Consider the following 12,942-nt stretch of genomic DNA (forward strand, 5'->3'; position numbering starts at 1 on the left):
GCTAGCTGTGTTGTTGAGCCTCCAGAACGCCTTGAGAAACTGAGTGGTGGCCGAATAATATGAGTGTGAATGAATGCAGTATAAGTAGTTTCTTGAAAGAAAATCAGTATTTTTTGAAAAAGAGTTGATCTCATCGTGATACAAAACATGCATTTTTTGTTGAAACTAGCAAGGTGGGCACCACATTTTACCTTTTTGAAAGCGGAGCTGCTAAAACTCAGTCGACTGAGACTTCGCGAAGTCTCAGTCGACGAGTTAGCCATTGGATGTTTTGTTCGCTTTAAGATTCACGCCAGGTGTGTTTGTCTTTGTTTCAGCCTGTATAAGGCGACCAGCCCGTTTCCTTGTTTTGTTGGGCCTTTTTGTAGCGTGCGTGTGTGTTGCTTTTGTGTTGGGCGGGTGTTCAGCCGGGCCTTTTTCATTGTTTTTTGCTTTTTTTGTCGTTGCTTCCTGTTGCTTTCGCTCTGGATTGTTTACCTGCTTTGCTCCCATTTTTCCTTTTCCCATTTCTTTTTCTGTTTTTCTATTAGTTTTTGTTTTTTCATAAATATTACCACATAGTTTGTTTTTGTGCGTAATTACATGTCAACTATCGGTATGCAACCTTTTCTTTTCTTTTCAAGAGTATTGTCATCGGTCACATCCATCGATCATACGGAGTTGCATGCGCATCAGCCACACGCTATTGTATATGTATGTCATCCGCGTGCAACTTACCTTTCTTTTTTTTCCTTTTTAAAAGTATTTTCTTGCCGGTCAACTATAAGTGTCGCGCTGACTGCAAGTGCATGTCTTCAGCTCAGTTGCAACTTACCAGTGTTTTTGTCGGAGGGGAAAGTTGCATGTCTGTCACTAGGCACGCAATTGAAAGTGTCGCTTCCGACTGCAACTGCATTGTCTTCAACACGATTACAACTTAGTGTTTTTTTTGTGTGTGTGTGTGGGGGGGGGGGGGGCAATTGCATGTTTTGTACTACAAACACAACTGCAAGTGTTGCCCTCGACTGCAATTGCATGTCTTCAACGCGACTGCAACTCCCTGGTGTTTTTTTTGTCGGGGAGGGGGTAGTTGCATGTCTGCCACTAGGCACGCAACTGCAAGTGTTGCCCTCGAGTGCAATTGCATGTCTTCAACGTGACTACAACTTTGTGGTGTTTTGTCGGGGAGGGGGTAGTTGCATGTCTGCCACTAGGCACGCAACTGCAAGTGTTGCCCTCGAGTGCAATTGCATGTCTTCAACATGACTGCAACTTTATGGTTTTTTTGTCGGGGAGGGGGTAGTTGCATGTCTGCCACTAGGCACGCAACTGCAAGTGTCTCCTCCGACTGCAATTGCATGTCTTCAACGCGACTGCAACTCCCTGGTGTTTTTTTTCATCGGGGAGGGGGTAGTTGCATGTCTGCCACTAGGCATGCAACTGCAAGTGTCTCCTCCGGCTGCAATTGCATGCATGTCTTCAACGTGACTGCAACTCAATGATGTTTTGTCAGGAGGGGGGCAGTTGCATATCTTTTCACTAGACACAATGTCGCCACGACTACAACTGCATGTTGTTGTTGTTGTTCTTGTGGTGGTGGTGGTTGTTGTTGTTGTTGTTGTTGTTGTTGTTGTTGTTGTTGTTGTTGTTATTATTATTATTATTATTATTATTATTATTATTATTATTATTATTATTATTATCATATTTTATTATATTTTTTATGCTTATTTTATTTTGTTGTTGCATTTTGAGTTCTTTTTGAAAACACACGTGAACATTTTTTTCAAAATACTTGATGTTTTTTAGGAACATTTTTTCCAACACATGATGAATAATTTTAAGAATAAACGAGCAATTTTTCCAAAATATCATGATAAATGTAAACAAAATGCTTCCATTTTTTTTACAGTGAGCTGATAACTAAATTTTCAAAGGAAATGAACGTTTAACAAACAATAGGAAAAAACAGAAAAACTAAACATAAACAAAAAAAACGGATGGAAGGAAAATCATGCAAACTTACTACTGGCCGGGCCTGTGTGCCAGAACGAGCAGCATCTCCAGAAACTCTCGATGGACTCAAAAAAACGCTGGCCTAAAGGCACAGAGCAACGTGAGAAACTGACAAAGGCATTAGACGCAATAGCGGGGCCGGCCCAACAATACTAGAAAAGTAGCAGACTAAATGAGAAATTAAAAATGGGCTGGGCTATTGTTAGATGATGTCATCTGACTGAGACTTCGCGAAGTCTCAGTCGACTAAGACCTAGACAGACCCTTTTGAAAGAGTTAACCACCTTTCTTATCTTATGCATACAATTTTTTACGAGCTATTTACCCATTCACTGCATAATACATAACATTTTAGGCATCGATTCTTTCTCGAATATGCACGAGTGTGCATATCATATATTAAAGAAGATAAGGCAAAGAGTGCCTCCACCAATTTTAGGCATCGATGTACATGTCTAAATGAGTGATATTGTCCTTTATTTTGTATAAGGGAGCATATGCTTGTGGTGCTGATACATAACCAGGAAGAATTGTTTATACATTGAGGCGTCGAGCTGAAATGGACCAAACAAACTAGGCCGCAACCATCTTATTCTTATCCGCCACATCAATTATCCCATGCTTTAGCATATGTCTTCATTTCTACGCCTCTTCGCCGTTTTATGCACAGAGTAATACTATTATTTTTCCCATTTGGTTTCCTCTCCTTTTATTAAATGTTAACGTTTTTATAAAAAAAAAACAAGGAGAAGGAAACCAAAGTGCCGGAAAAACCAACGCCCCGAACCAAAAAAATAAAACAGTTTGAACCCCTAATTCCTATTCGCCGTTTACGGGCATTTAAACAACCTGGCACACACCGAGCCTCCCAACCGATTTTTTGTAGGCCGGTCCATTTAAAAGGTACTCGATAGATTCAATCACTGGTTTTAGGAAGATTCCAGAATCTTCCAAGCCGGTTTTCTTTTTCTTTTTTTGTTTGTTTTGGATCAGTTTTCTTTGGTTTTATCTTTTTCATTTTTTTACTTTACTTTTCCTTCTTTTACTTTACTTTTTGTCTTTTTCAAATACATGAACATTTTTTAAAATTTCTGATTTTTTTTCTCAAATTCGTGAAATTGTTCTGAAATTTTGTGAATGTTTTCATTGAGTTCGTCAACTTTTTTCAAAGTTATCAACTTTTTCCCTCAAACATGTGAACCATTTTTTCAAGACAACGAATTTTTTAATCTATGAACTTTTTACTAAAATCAATATACTTTTTTTTCAAAATTGTGGTCGTTATTTCAAAAATTCTATAAACTATTTTCAAATTTCATGAAATTCTCTCGGAGTTTTTGTTAAATATTTCCAAATTAGTGAAATTTTTCGTATCCATGATGTTTTTATTTCATGAATTGTTTCCAATTTTGTGATATTTTTTTTCAAAATCCATCAACTTTCTTCAAATTTCATGAACTTTTCTTACTTATTCTAAATTTATTTTTCAAATTCGATAACTTTTCCATATTCATGATTTTTTTTACTTCATGAACTTTTCACAAGTTTGCAAATTTGTTTTCAAAATTTTGGAACTTTTTCGGATTTGTGATTTTTTTCTGAAAATATGAAAGTTTTTAGAAATTTTTGATTTTTTTTGTTTTTACGACTTTTTCTGAATCTTTTGAACTTTTTTGTCTGAAAATTCAACGGTCTACATGAGCCTAGTCAACATCAGCGGCGACCGGTCAAGCTAGCAACAGACCAAACCCTTTTAAACAGGGAAAGATAACCTAGCAAACTAAAAACTTACTCTTTTTTCGGAGAAACCCTTACTATTGAACAAGTGCTCGAAACGTTGTGTTTGGCCGGCCCATCAGCGCGAGTTGCCCCAAGTGGTGCATAAGGCGCCAATTAGGAGCTCTCCCGGAAATCACTATTCCACGCTTCAGGCGCCCGTTACAGTATAAACTTCAAAAGGACGCACACTCCCGCTTCGCTCTGGGCTGGCCCATGTCTGTTTCTTTTTTCGTTTAAACCTTACCGTTCGAAGGAAAGTGCAGCAACCACGAGGTCACTCATCCTCTCATGCATACCTACTTCTTTTTTTCTTCTATTTTATTCTTTAATTCGGTTTGTTCTTTTTCTTTTTCTCTTATCCTTTTTCTGTTTCTTTTCTTGTTTCCTTTAATGTGCGTTTTTTAAAGTTCGTGAGCATTTGTTTTCTAAATTGATGAACTTTTAAAATAGAATGAACATTTTTCCAAATTTGATGATTTTTTTTTGAAAATTACATAACCTTTTTTTTCCAAATTCAATGCAGTTTTTGCAAATTGGAAGACTTTTATTAAAATGTCATGAACTTTTATTTTCAAATTCAGGGGCTTTTTTAAAATTCAATGAACTTTTTTGAAAGATTCATGAACAATTTTCAATTTTGCAACTTATTTTGTTTTTAGTTTTATCTTTGTTTTCTAGAGTCAACGACTGGTTAACAACGACCGGTCGAACAATGCTCAAGTGCGCAACCAGGTGGGCGACCGCTGAAGTGATCAAGCACTTGCAATATGGGCCAACAAGTACTCTCTCCGTTCTAAATTACTCGTCGTAAAAATGGATGTATCTATAACTAAAATACATCTAGATACATCCATACATACGACAAGTAATTCGAAACAGAAGGAGTAGATGGCTGTGAAGCGCCAATTAGGACCTCCCAGCTCTCCCCCCGGCCCCCAAGAAGAATCAACGGAACGTTCCCCGGACCCTCAGGGTGATTCGCCCATAGAAAAAACAAACCTGAAATCCCCATAAAAGGGAAAGAAAACCAAAATAAGAAAGCCCATAGGCTGGGTCGAATACCAATTACTTCAGGGTGTGCCTATGCCTCGCTTGTGCACAAGGTATTTAAAAAATGTGGTTCTAAAAAGGTATTTAAACAATATTAACCATGTATAGAAAATATTACTGGTGTATAAAACAAAGTACAAGGTGTATGGAAATACGTAGACATCAAAAATAATATTTCAAACAATGTTGATCGTGCATTTAAAAACGGTTATGTGTATATAAAAAATGTTCCTGGTATATAAGAAAAATGTGGACGTGTATGAATAAAATTCAAATCAAAATGTATCTCTACTTCTATAAAAGTTTGAGTTGATGATGATGGCGTGTCTGCCATCCGTCGCTCACGACCGTCGGATCTGCATCAAACGCACACGAAACAACCTGTGCAATTTTGCAAAAAGACGCCCACCGCTCATTTGTAGATAACCCCCTCGGAGCCCCATTTTTCCCGTTCAGCTCTCTCTCCCACCTCCTCGAACCATCTGGAAACAAATCGATAGCGCTAGAATTGATCTGGCCGGGTGGTCGCTGCCGGCGATGTCCTCCCCCAGTGCCTCTCATGCCTCTCAGCCCCACCGCCCACCACCATGACGGCCCTCTAGCTCGACGTCCTCCCCACCCCCTTGCCCGTCTCCTCCGACGCGGACCTCGGCAAGCACGCGCCGATGTCGTCCGCCTGCCGATGCCGCTCCTGCATCCTCTACTGATGCCGCAGTTCCAGCGCCCCCACCTCCACCTTCCCGTCCTCATCTTCATTCCCTCCACCCCCTCCACCGCCCCCTGTATTACCAGCCACCGCAAGTACGTCGCAGGCGCCGTCCGTGCCCCAACGCCTCCCCTCCCTCCACCCTTTCTTACAGCAGCAGCCGACAACGACCTCTACAAGTATGCCGCCGGCTACGCGCTGCTCATCCTCGGTGTTGGTGGCGTCATCTACTGCATAACTGCGACACGCTTCATACTTCATACTTCAGGGTGTTTGACATGTTGTTAGTGTATTTTATTTTCCCACTACTAGCTACTACCAGATTTGAACCTTATTATCAGGCCTGCTTGTTGTGACAGGCTCTTGGCAAATGCTCTGAAATGATTTTGTATTTTAAGATTTTGATTCTTTTTTTCGCTAACCTTCCCTTTTGTTTTTGGGCGAAAGCACGCAGATCTTATGCCAAAATGTTACAGCCCTGAACGTGAGTCGTTCATTGCTTTCACTTGATAATATGTTGTTTGGTCATTTTTGTGTTCATACCGAAGTGATTTGGTGGCTGGTTTGCAGGATAGTTTAATTGCGAGAAAGTGTTATCTTTGCAATGTAGTTGTCAATGCATATTAAGGTTGCTTCATACTTAAAACATTTACATGTGCATAAAAATTGTGCATTCTGGCTATGAGGTAAAACTATAAATTATTCTTTCCTTTACGCGCATGCTGTGATGGTTAGGAGGCTTGATGTTTCATGTCACAAAGAAACCGACCAAGTACTTAGTTCCCTGTATGATTTCGAACTGACCAAATGGAGCTTGCCACCTTTTAAAGAGTAGTGGAAATTATTTGTCTAGCAAAATTGTGCTGGGTGGTTTACTTATGCAAATTTAGAATTTTGGTTAGGATTAATGGTAACCTTTGAGCAGCTTGATGTGTCTGATGGTAATTCCAAACTACTGCATAAGAGCGTCCCATCAATTTTGATGTGTGTAGGGCAATTGTACTTCTGAATTTTCTCAAAGAAATTTGCATTGTAGGGCTCAACTAATTCTAAATTATGGGGTGGCGACAACAAGGACGAGGTGCATGATCGTGACACAAAGATGGGCGATCGCAAGGAATGTAGGAATCGGCAAGGTGTTGCATTGCGGTTACCGCTGCAGGGTTGACTATGGAGGTTACTACTCCTAACTTAATTCATTTTGCTCGGCCATAGAAGCTTTACTTGCATTCTGGATCTTCCATCCACATTCGTTGCCATAAGTGATGCATGACCTTGAGGAGTAACGATTTCAATACCTTATGTTTTCTGCTCGAGCACTAATAATTTTTTTTGAATGGGAATATACCCAATGTGTGGATGTGTGGTAACCCTTTTGGTGATGTTGTTCGCCGTCCACACTCACCGTCCTCCTCCTCGCCCCACCCACCGTCCTCCTCGCCGGTCATCACCCCAAATCACCGACTTGGGGGCTAATCCTTGCCCGATTCCGGCAATCCCCCCAAATCGTCCACTAACCTCGTCTCCCCCAATCGCCGATGTTTATTTTGCTAAGAAACTTTCACCCTGGGCGTTTCTTCCCTAGGAAAACTTCCCCTAACTACCAAACAAAGCCTAAGGGGGCAAATGCCCCCCCCCCCCCCACACAAGGTTTGAACCAATTTTATGAAGAATTCTTTTTATAGGAGAGCATATATGAGAATATATTTGGCGCCCCTCCTCACCCCAACACTCGTATTCCGTCTTTGGCCTTCCGTGGATACATTTCGTCTAGCCCCGCCACTGCATACTAGTATACAATTTATGGAAGAAGGTATCAATAAGTTCGATTTTGCAACTCATATTTTGTCTTTGGCCCTCCTCGGCAGATTTCGTCTAGCTCTACCACTGCACACTAGAATATAATTTAACAAAAAAACATATAAACAGTTGGCTGGCTCAATAATCATCATGATGAAGATCGGCTGCTATTGCTCAGTTTATGTGTTCGTTCAAAAGCGTAAGCTCATGCATTTTATCTACACTAAAGACAGTTCAAGAACATTTTACATAAAGCACAACAGAAAGAAAAAAAGTAATTACCCACGTGCGAAGAGAAAATAACAGGCATGCACCCTGTTGCTACCGAATGCTGGGTATTAGGTCTAGACAGTGCATGGCCGACACATGTGCCATACCCGTTGTCACGATAATTGAAACAACTTTTCCCTCCACTCCTTAATTAATATTCACCATCTATAAAAAAATTATACTATGGTTCTTTGGCCTAGCACAATTGCGGAGGCGTAAAAAGGGGACAGAACAAGAAAGGGTAAACGGCATGTGGCGAATCATGGTAGCGATGAACGTACGGCGGCCTACGAGAGGGAAGGGCAGCACCGTCATCCCACCCGTGGGCGATCATCGGGACACGGAGAACTCTTGCATCTACGAAACACATATAGACAAGTCCGGCGATCCAGGCGAACACAACAGCGAATGAAGACAAGGGGGAGGAATAAGGGAGAGACACAGAAAGAAGGGTGCAAACATGAGCATACGTCATGTAACGACCGATGCTGGCAATGAACGAGCAGACAGGGAGAAGGGAGGAGGGGCGGCGCCGTCGTTTTGTCACATGGTCGAGGAGCTGAACACGGATGTCGTTACTGCTTTTAAGAACATGTAGACAAGTTGGACGATCCAGAAGAGCATTTTTGTTGTGGAGTCAAGGGACCAAATTGCACTGTAGTAACAAATTGTTGCATTTTTTTAGGAAAAAAAACAGAGCACAGGTCACGTGACAGGTGGCAGGGGCAGCGCCGTCATTTCGCCCCCTCAGCTCAGAGTCGACCGTTAAGCAACGTTCCAATTTCGTTTTCCTCATCTTCTCCCCTCCTCCTCCTTCTTTACCCTTCGTTGCTCCCTCCCCCGACCAGCTGCAATCTTTCTCTCCAGCTCCCCCCCGCGACCAGCTTCTCCACCCCCTCCCTCCCTCGTCGGCGGAAAGCTCCCCGTGATCTCGCCGTCGGCGCAAAGCTCCCCTCCGAGGCTCTCTCCGGCTGTCAATTCGTCGGCGGACGGCCGGCCGGCGCGGAGATCAAGCAGCCCCCCGGTCTCCTCTCCCAGGTACTGATCAGTCCATCACCCTGTTTGGTGGTTCCTCATCCCCTGTCTGCCCCGCTCGATGCCGCCATGATTGATTGGTTTCCTTTGCGCCAAGAACATTTCTGATCTGCCCTCTTCTTGAAAAGCCAAGAATTGAACTGCCCATGGCTTTCTTTCCCCGAATCAGCCGGGGTTTGCTCGGATCCGCTTCGTTCGGGTGCGGATTTGCTCGAATTCATACGCCCCGCACTCCAATTTAGCCTGGATCAAGAACGCGTTCCTGTTTTCTTTCCAAGAACAGAGCATTTCTTTCTTTCTTTCTTGCGATCCCCTCCCGGATCGCCGCCGGCTAGTGTGACTAACAGACTCGATTCCCATCTCGCCAGATCAGACCGCCAGGCGGCCATGGCGACGCTGTCGGCGGGCGTGCTGCTGAAGCTGCTGGACGGGATGAAGACGGGCGCGGCGAAGCCGGTGGGCGAGCACCGGACGGCGGTGCTGCAGGTGACGGACATCGTGCCGGCGGAGATGGACGAGGTGGACCTCTTCCCAAAGCACGGCCGCTTCTACGTCAAGGTCTCCGACTCCTCCCACTCCATCTACGCCACGCTGCCGCCGGCCCAGGCCGACCTCGTCCTCGCCAACAAGCTCAGCCTCGGCCAGTTCCTCCACGTCGACCGCCTCGACCCCGGCTCCCCCGTCCCCGTCGTCGTCGGCGCCAGGCCGATCCCCGGCCGCCACCCGCTCGTCGTCGGCACCCCCGAGCCCCTCGCCAGGAAGCCCGCCGCGCCGCGCAGAGGCTCCTGGGGCCCCGAGAACCATGGTGGCGCCACGGCGGCGTCGCCCAAGGTCGTCAGGCCCATCGCGCTCAGCTTCGAGGAGAGGACGCCCGTCAAGGAGCGGCCCTCGCCGGCGCGCAGCTCCGCGTCTTCCGTCAGGAAGAGCACCAGCGTCATGCCAAGGCTCATGACCCGCAGCCGGAGCTTCGTCGCCGACCGCGGCGACCCCCCTCCGCCGCCCAACAAGATCCCCAAGAGCCCCTTCCAACCTGTATGTTCTCTGTCTTATCTGCACACCTGAACCGAATTCCATGTTGCTGCTTCTGAAGTCTGAACTGAAGCTAAGCTGTTTGTGTGTGCAGGAGAAGAGTTCGCTGAGCTGCACGGCCGTCCGGACCATGAGCAGGAGGCCCAGGGAGGAGGAGCCCTCCTCGCCGGTCTCCGATGACGACGTCGGCAGCACCGCCACCTCCTCCAGGGCCGCCCGCGTGCCGGTGCCAGGGAAGCTCAGCTCCCTCGGCAAGGTGTGTGATCGTCAGATATTCAGATAGGCTTTTCTCTGTCAGTTCAGTTGTTCTATCTGAACTCTGAACCGATGCTGCGAATTTTGCCATTTCAGGAGGCCATGGAGCAGAGGGAGCAGGCGCAGAAGGTGGCGTTGGAGGCGCTGCGCAACGCGTCGGCGACGGATAACGTCGTCAGGATCTACAAGTATGTTGTCCATCAATGGCGGTTCTTGTTACTCATTGCGATCTTGAGTGACACTGTCTGTCTGTCTGCCACGAGCTGAGCTTACCAGAATGAATGTGTTTGATGGTTTTGTTGCCAGGATGTTCGCCGAGGTGAGCAAGGCGGCGAGGCCGGACGCGCCCGCGGCCTGCTTCGACGGCTTCCTCAGCTTCCACCAGGAGGCCGCGCAGGCCGTGGCCGACATCGAGTCCATCCAGGCGGCCACCTCCATGGCTGCCGCGGCGGCCACGAGCGACGTGCTCGCCGAGGCTGAGGCGACGCCGGCGCCGGCGCCGAACGTGCTCCAGGAGATCGCGCAGAACAGGGCCACCACGCCGGGGAGGCGGCGCGGCCTGCTCGGGTTCGGGAGCGTGTCCAAGTCGGTGTCCTTCGCGCCGGGCACGCTGCAGGACCCTTCGTCGCGGCCGGACGGCGCCGCCCGGAGCTCCAGCGCCAGCAGGAAGACGCCCGTCGGCGACGGCGACGACAAGAGCAAGAGGTCGTCGGCTCCGGCAGCGGTGGCGGTGGGCAACTCGCCTCTGGGGTCGTCGCTGAGGATGGCGAAGCAGATGCAGGCGGAGGCGGGGAGCTGGTTCATGGAGTTCCTGGAGGCCGCGCTGGAGGCCGGGCTGAAGAAGAAGCGGAGCAGCACTGGCAAGGGGGCGACGGCGGCGCAGGGCTGCCCGCAGTCGCTGGTGCTCCGGGTGATCAACTGGGTGGAGATGGAGCAGAGCGGCGGCGAGAGCCGGAAGGCCGGGCACCCGAGGGCGGCCGCCATCGCGAGGAAGCTGAGGATCAAGGCCAAGAACCCCTGAGCTGAGGCCCTCCTCCTTGCCCTGATCGATTGCTCATCAGTGAATGAGAGTGAGCTCTGCTCGTGTGCACTGAAGAACGAACACTGAAGCTCTTGTTCGGCTTTTTGTATGACCAAAAGCAACTTAAATTAGGGCGACGAAATCACATTTGGACCGAACAAGTTTTATCTTTTTTTTTGGCCAAGAATTCCACAAAAGTCAATTTGTCCTGAAACTTTACACTAGACAATGCTTTGTTCGGACAAATTTCATATATTTTTTTACATTTTTTTCGCCTAGTCCCAGCTTCCAAAAATCCGCACCGGACTTTCCCAATCCTGTGAGCTACACTGAAGAAGTGTTGGGAATTAGCACGTACTGCACTAAAACTGCATCGGAAACAAAGAAATATTAGCACCGCTCACTCCAAAGATCATGCTCATGTCATGTGTTTGTTTGTTTATATTTTGGAAATATTCTAAATACACATTTTTCAAAACTTTTTTTAAAATCTCATTTTAGAAATGTGAAGACAGTGTAATTTTTTATACATGTTTAATATTTATAAATATCTTTTTAGAATCACATTTGTTTAATACCTTGTGCACAAAGCGAGGCATAGGCGTATCCCACCCAACCTATGGGCTTCCTTATTTTGGTTTTCCTTCCGTTTTTATGGGGATTTCAGGTTTTCCTTTTCTTATTTCAGGTTTTTAAACAGGGGAGGCATCAGGGTACGTTGTTCCTATCATAAATAGATAAGAAAGAAAGGAATCGATAAGGTAATAGTAGAACCTTGAATGTTTGGTTCCTATGTTTTTATATGTGTAAAAGCACCCAAAAATCATGCATGGTTTTGTTTTGTCTATATATTCTAGTTAATCATGATACTAGTTATTTCCTAGGAAACATTCAACTAGTACTAGCACCTACAGGAGTCATTGCTTACTGCCAACACAGCAAGCTTGCATCCTTTCCATCCAACTACATGTTACAATGATCCAGATAAACAAAAATGTATTGTCTTGTTCGCTATGAAGTCCTCTGCTACACCCCTCGGCATCTTCATAAGGGCTTTGCTCTTCCTCGGTGTCCTTGTCATTGTTCTGGGAATATCGCTTGTCACAGCCGACGTTTTGCTCGTCAACTCTGTCCTCATGTTCAGCGTCATCTTCATCATCGTTGTTGCCATTTGCTCGCCACATGTCTTGCTCTTCATCGATGTTTCGTCCATGTCGCCATCTCTTCTTTTTGTCTCGGATGGGCCTGCTGACTGTTGACTCAATCTCCTCAGTATCCACTGTGGACTCAATTAGCTTCACCATCTCCTTTTTAAAAACAACACACTTGTTTTTCACCACTGCTACGATCTTTGTTCTTTTCTGATCCTCGTAATTGGAAATAGAATTGAGAATGGCCGTTAGATTGCTGTTGAAACAATAAAACAAAAATAAAGAAGAATACTATGGAAAACAGAAAGACATCCATGAGGGATTTACCTCAGGGTGGTGGTCGGGAGTTGGAAGCTTCGATGTGACGAACGCTTCAGCGGCTGCCACTCCAGTAAACAAATTATCTTTTGCCCTAGTGGTTGACTTGAGCTACAAAAGAAAAATGTGAGAGAAGGCACGAAAAGAAGAGAAAAGTAAAAGGAAAAATGTGGTGTGGGTTGTTGCTTACTTGCAGCTGCCAGAACTCCCCGCATGCATTCATGTCCATGCCTATTACATCCGTGATCATTTTGTTATCCCATGCTTCGGCGCGTATAACACAGTTGCTGATGGGTAATACCAATTTTCTCCTGATGTAAACCATACTCCGAGGCAATAAAATTTGTTAATTCTTTTTTCTGCTCCAAGTTTACCCTAGTGAGCGATGGAGAGGAACCCTAGCTCGCTCGCTCTATTCAGGTTCGGGGAGGGGGAGTGGGGGTGGGGTTCAGAGCCGGTTCAAAGTATTTTTGGGCCCGGGGCGATGTAAAATATTTGTTTTTTATACTAAACTTTTATAATTATTTTAAATA

General features: G+C 45.6%; 1 protein-coding gene across 5 annotated transcripts; it reads left to right on the forward strand.

The window, feature by feature from the left end:
• Window positions 1-8,429: 8,429 nt before the first annotated feature.
• LOC123059746 (uncharacterized) lies at window positions 8,430-11,203 on the forward strand. 5 transcript variants are annotated; one of them, XM_044482228.1, is made up of 6 exons: window positions 8,437-8,638; window positions 8,764-8,834; window positions 9,004-9,667; window positions 9,738-9,920; window positions 10,016-10,107; window positions 10,226-11,203. In XM_044482228.1, exons 2-6 carry the CDS (start codon window positions 8,782-8,784, stop codon window positions 10,938-10,940), a joined length of 1,707 nt encoding a protein of 568 aa, XP_044338163.1. In that variant the 5' UTR covers window positions 8,437-8,638; window positions 8,764-8,781; the 3' UTR covers window positions 10,941-11,203. The 5 variants fall into 5 exon arrangements, with proteins under 5 accessions (XP_044338165.1, XP_044338166.1, XP_044338163.1 ...); XM_044482229.1 differs by having other exon boundaries at window positions 8,439-8,638; window positions 9,759-9,920; XM_044482230.1 differs by lacking the exon at window positions 8,764-8,834 and having other exon boundaries at window positions 8,430-8,638.
• Window positions 11,204-12,942: the final 1,739 nt, after the last annotated feature.

This window comes from Triticum aestivum, chromosome 3A (genome assembly GCF_018294505.1).
Source record: "Triticum aestivum cultivar Chinese Spring chromosome 3A, IWGSC CS RefSeq v2.1, whole genome shotgun sequence".
In the NCBI taxonomy this organism is placed as follows: domain Eukaryota; kingdom Viridiplantae; phylum Streptophyta; class Magnoliopsida; order Poales; family Poaceae; genus Triticum; species Triticum aestivum.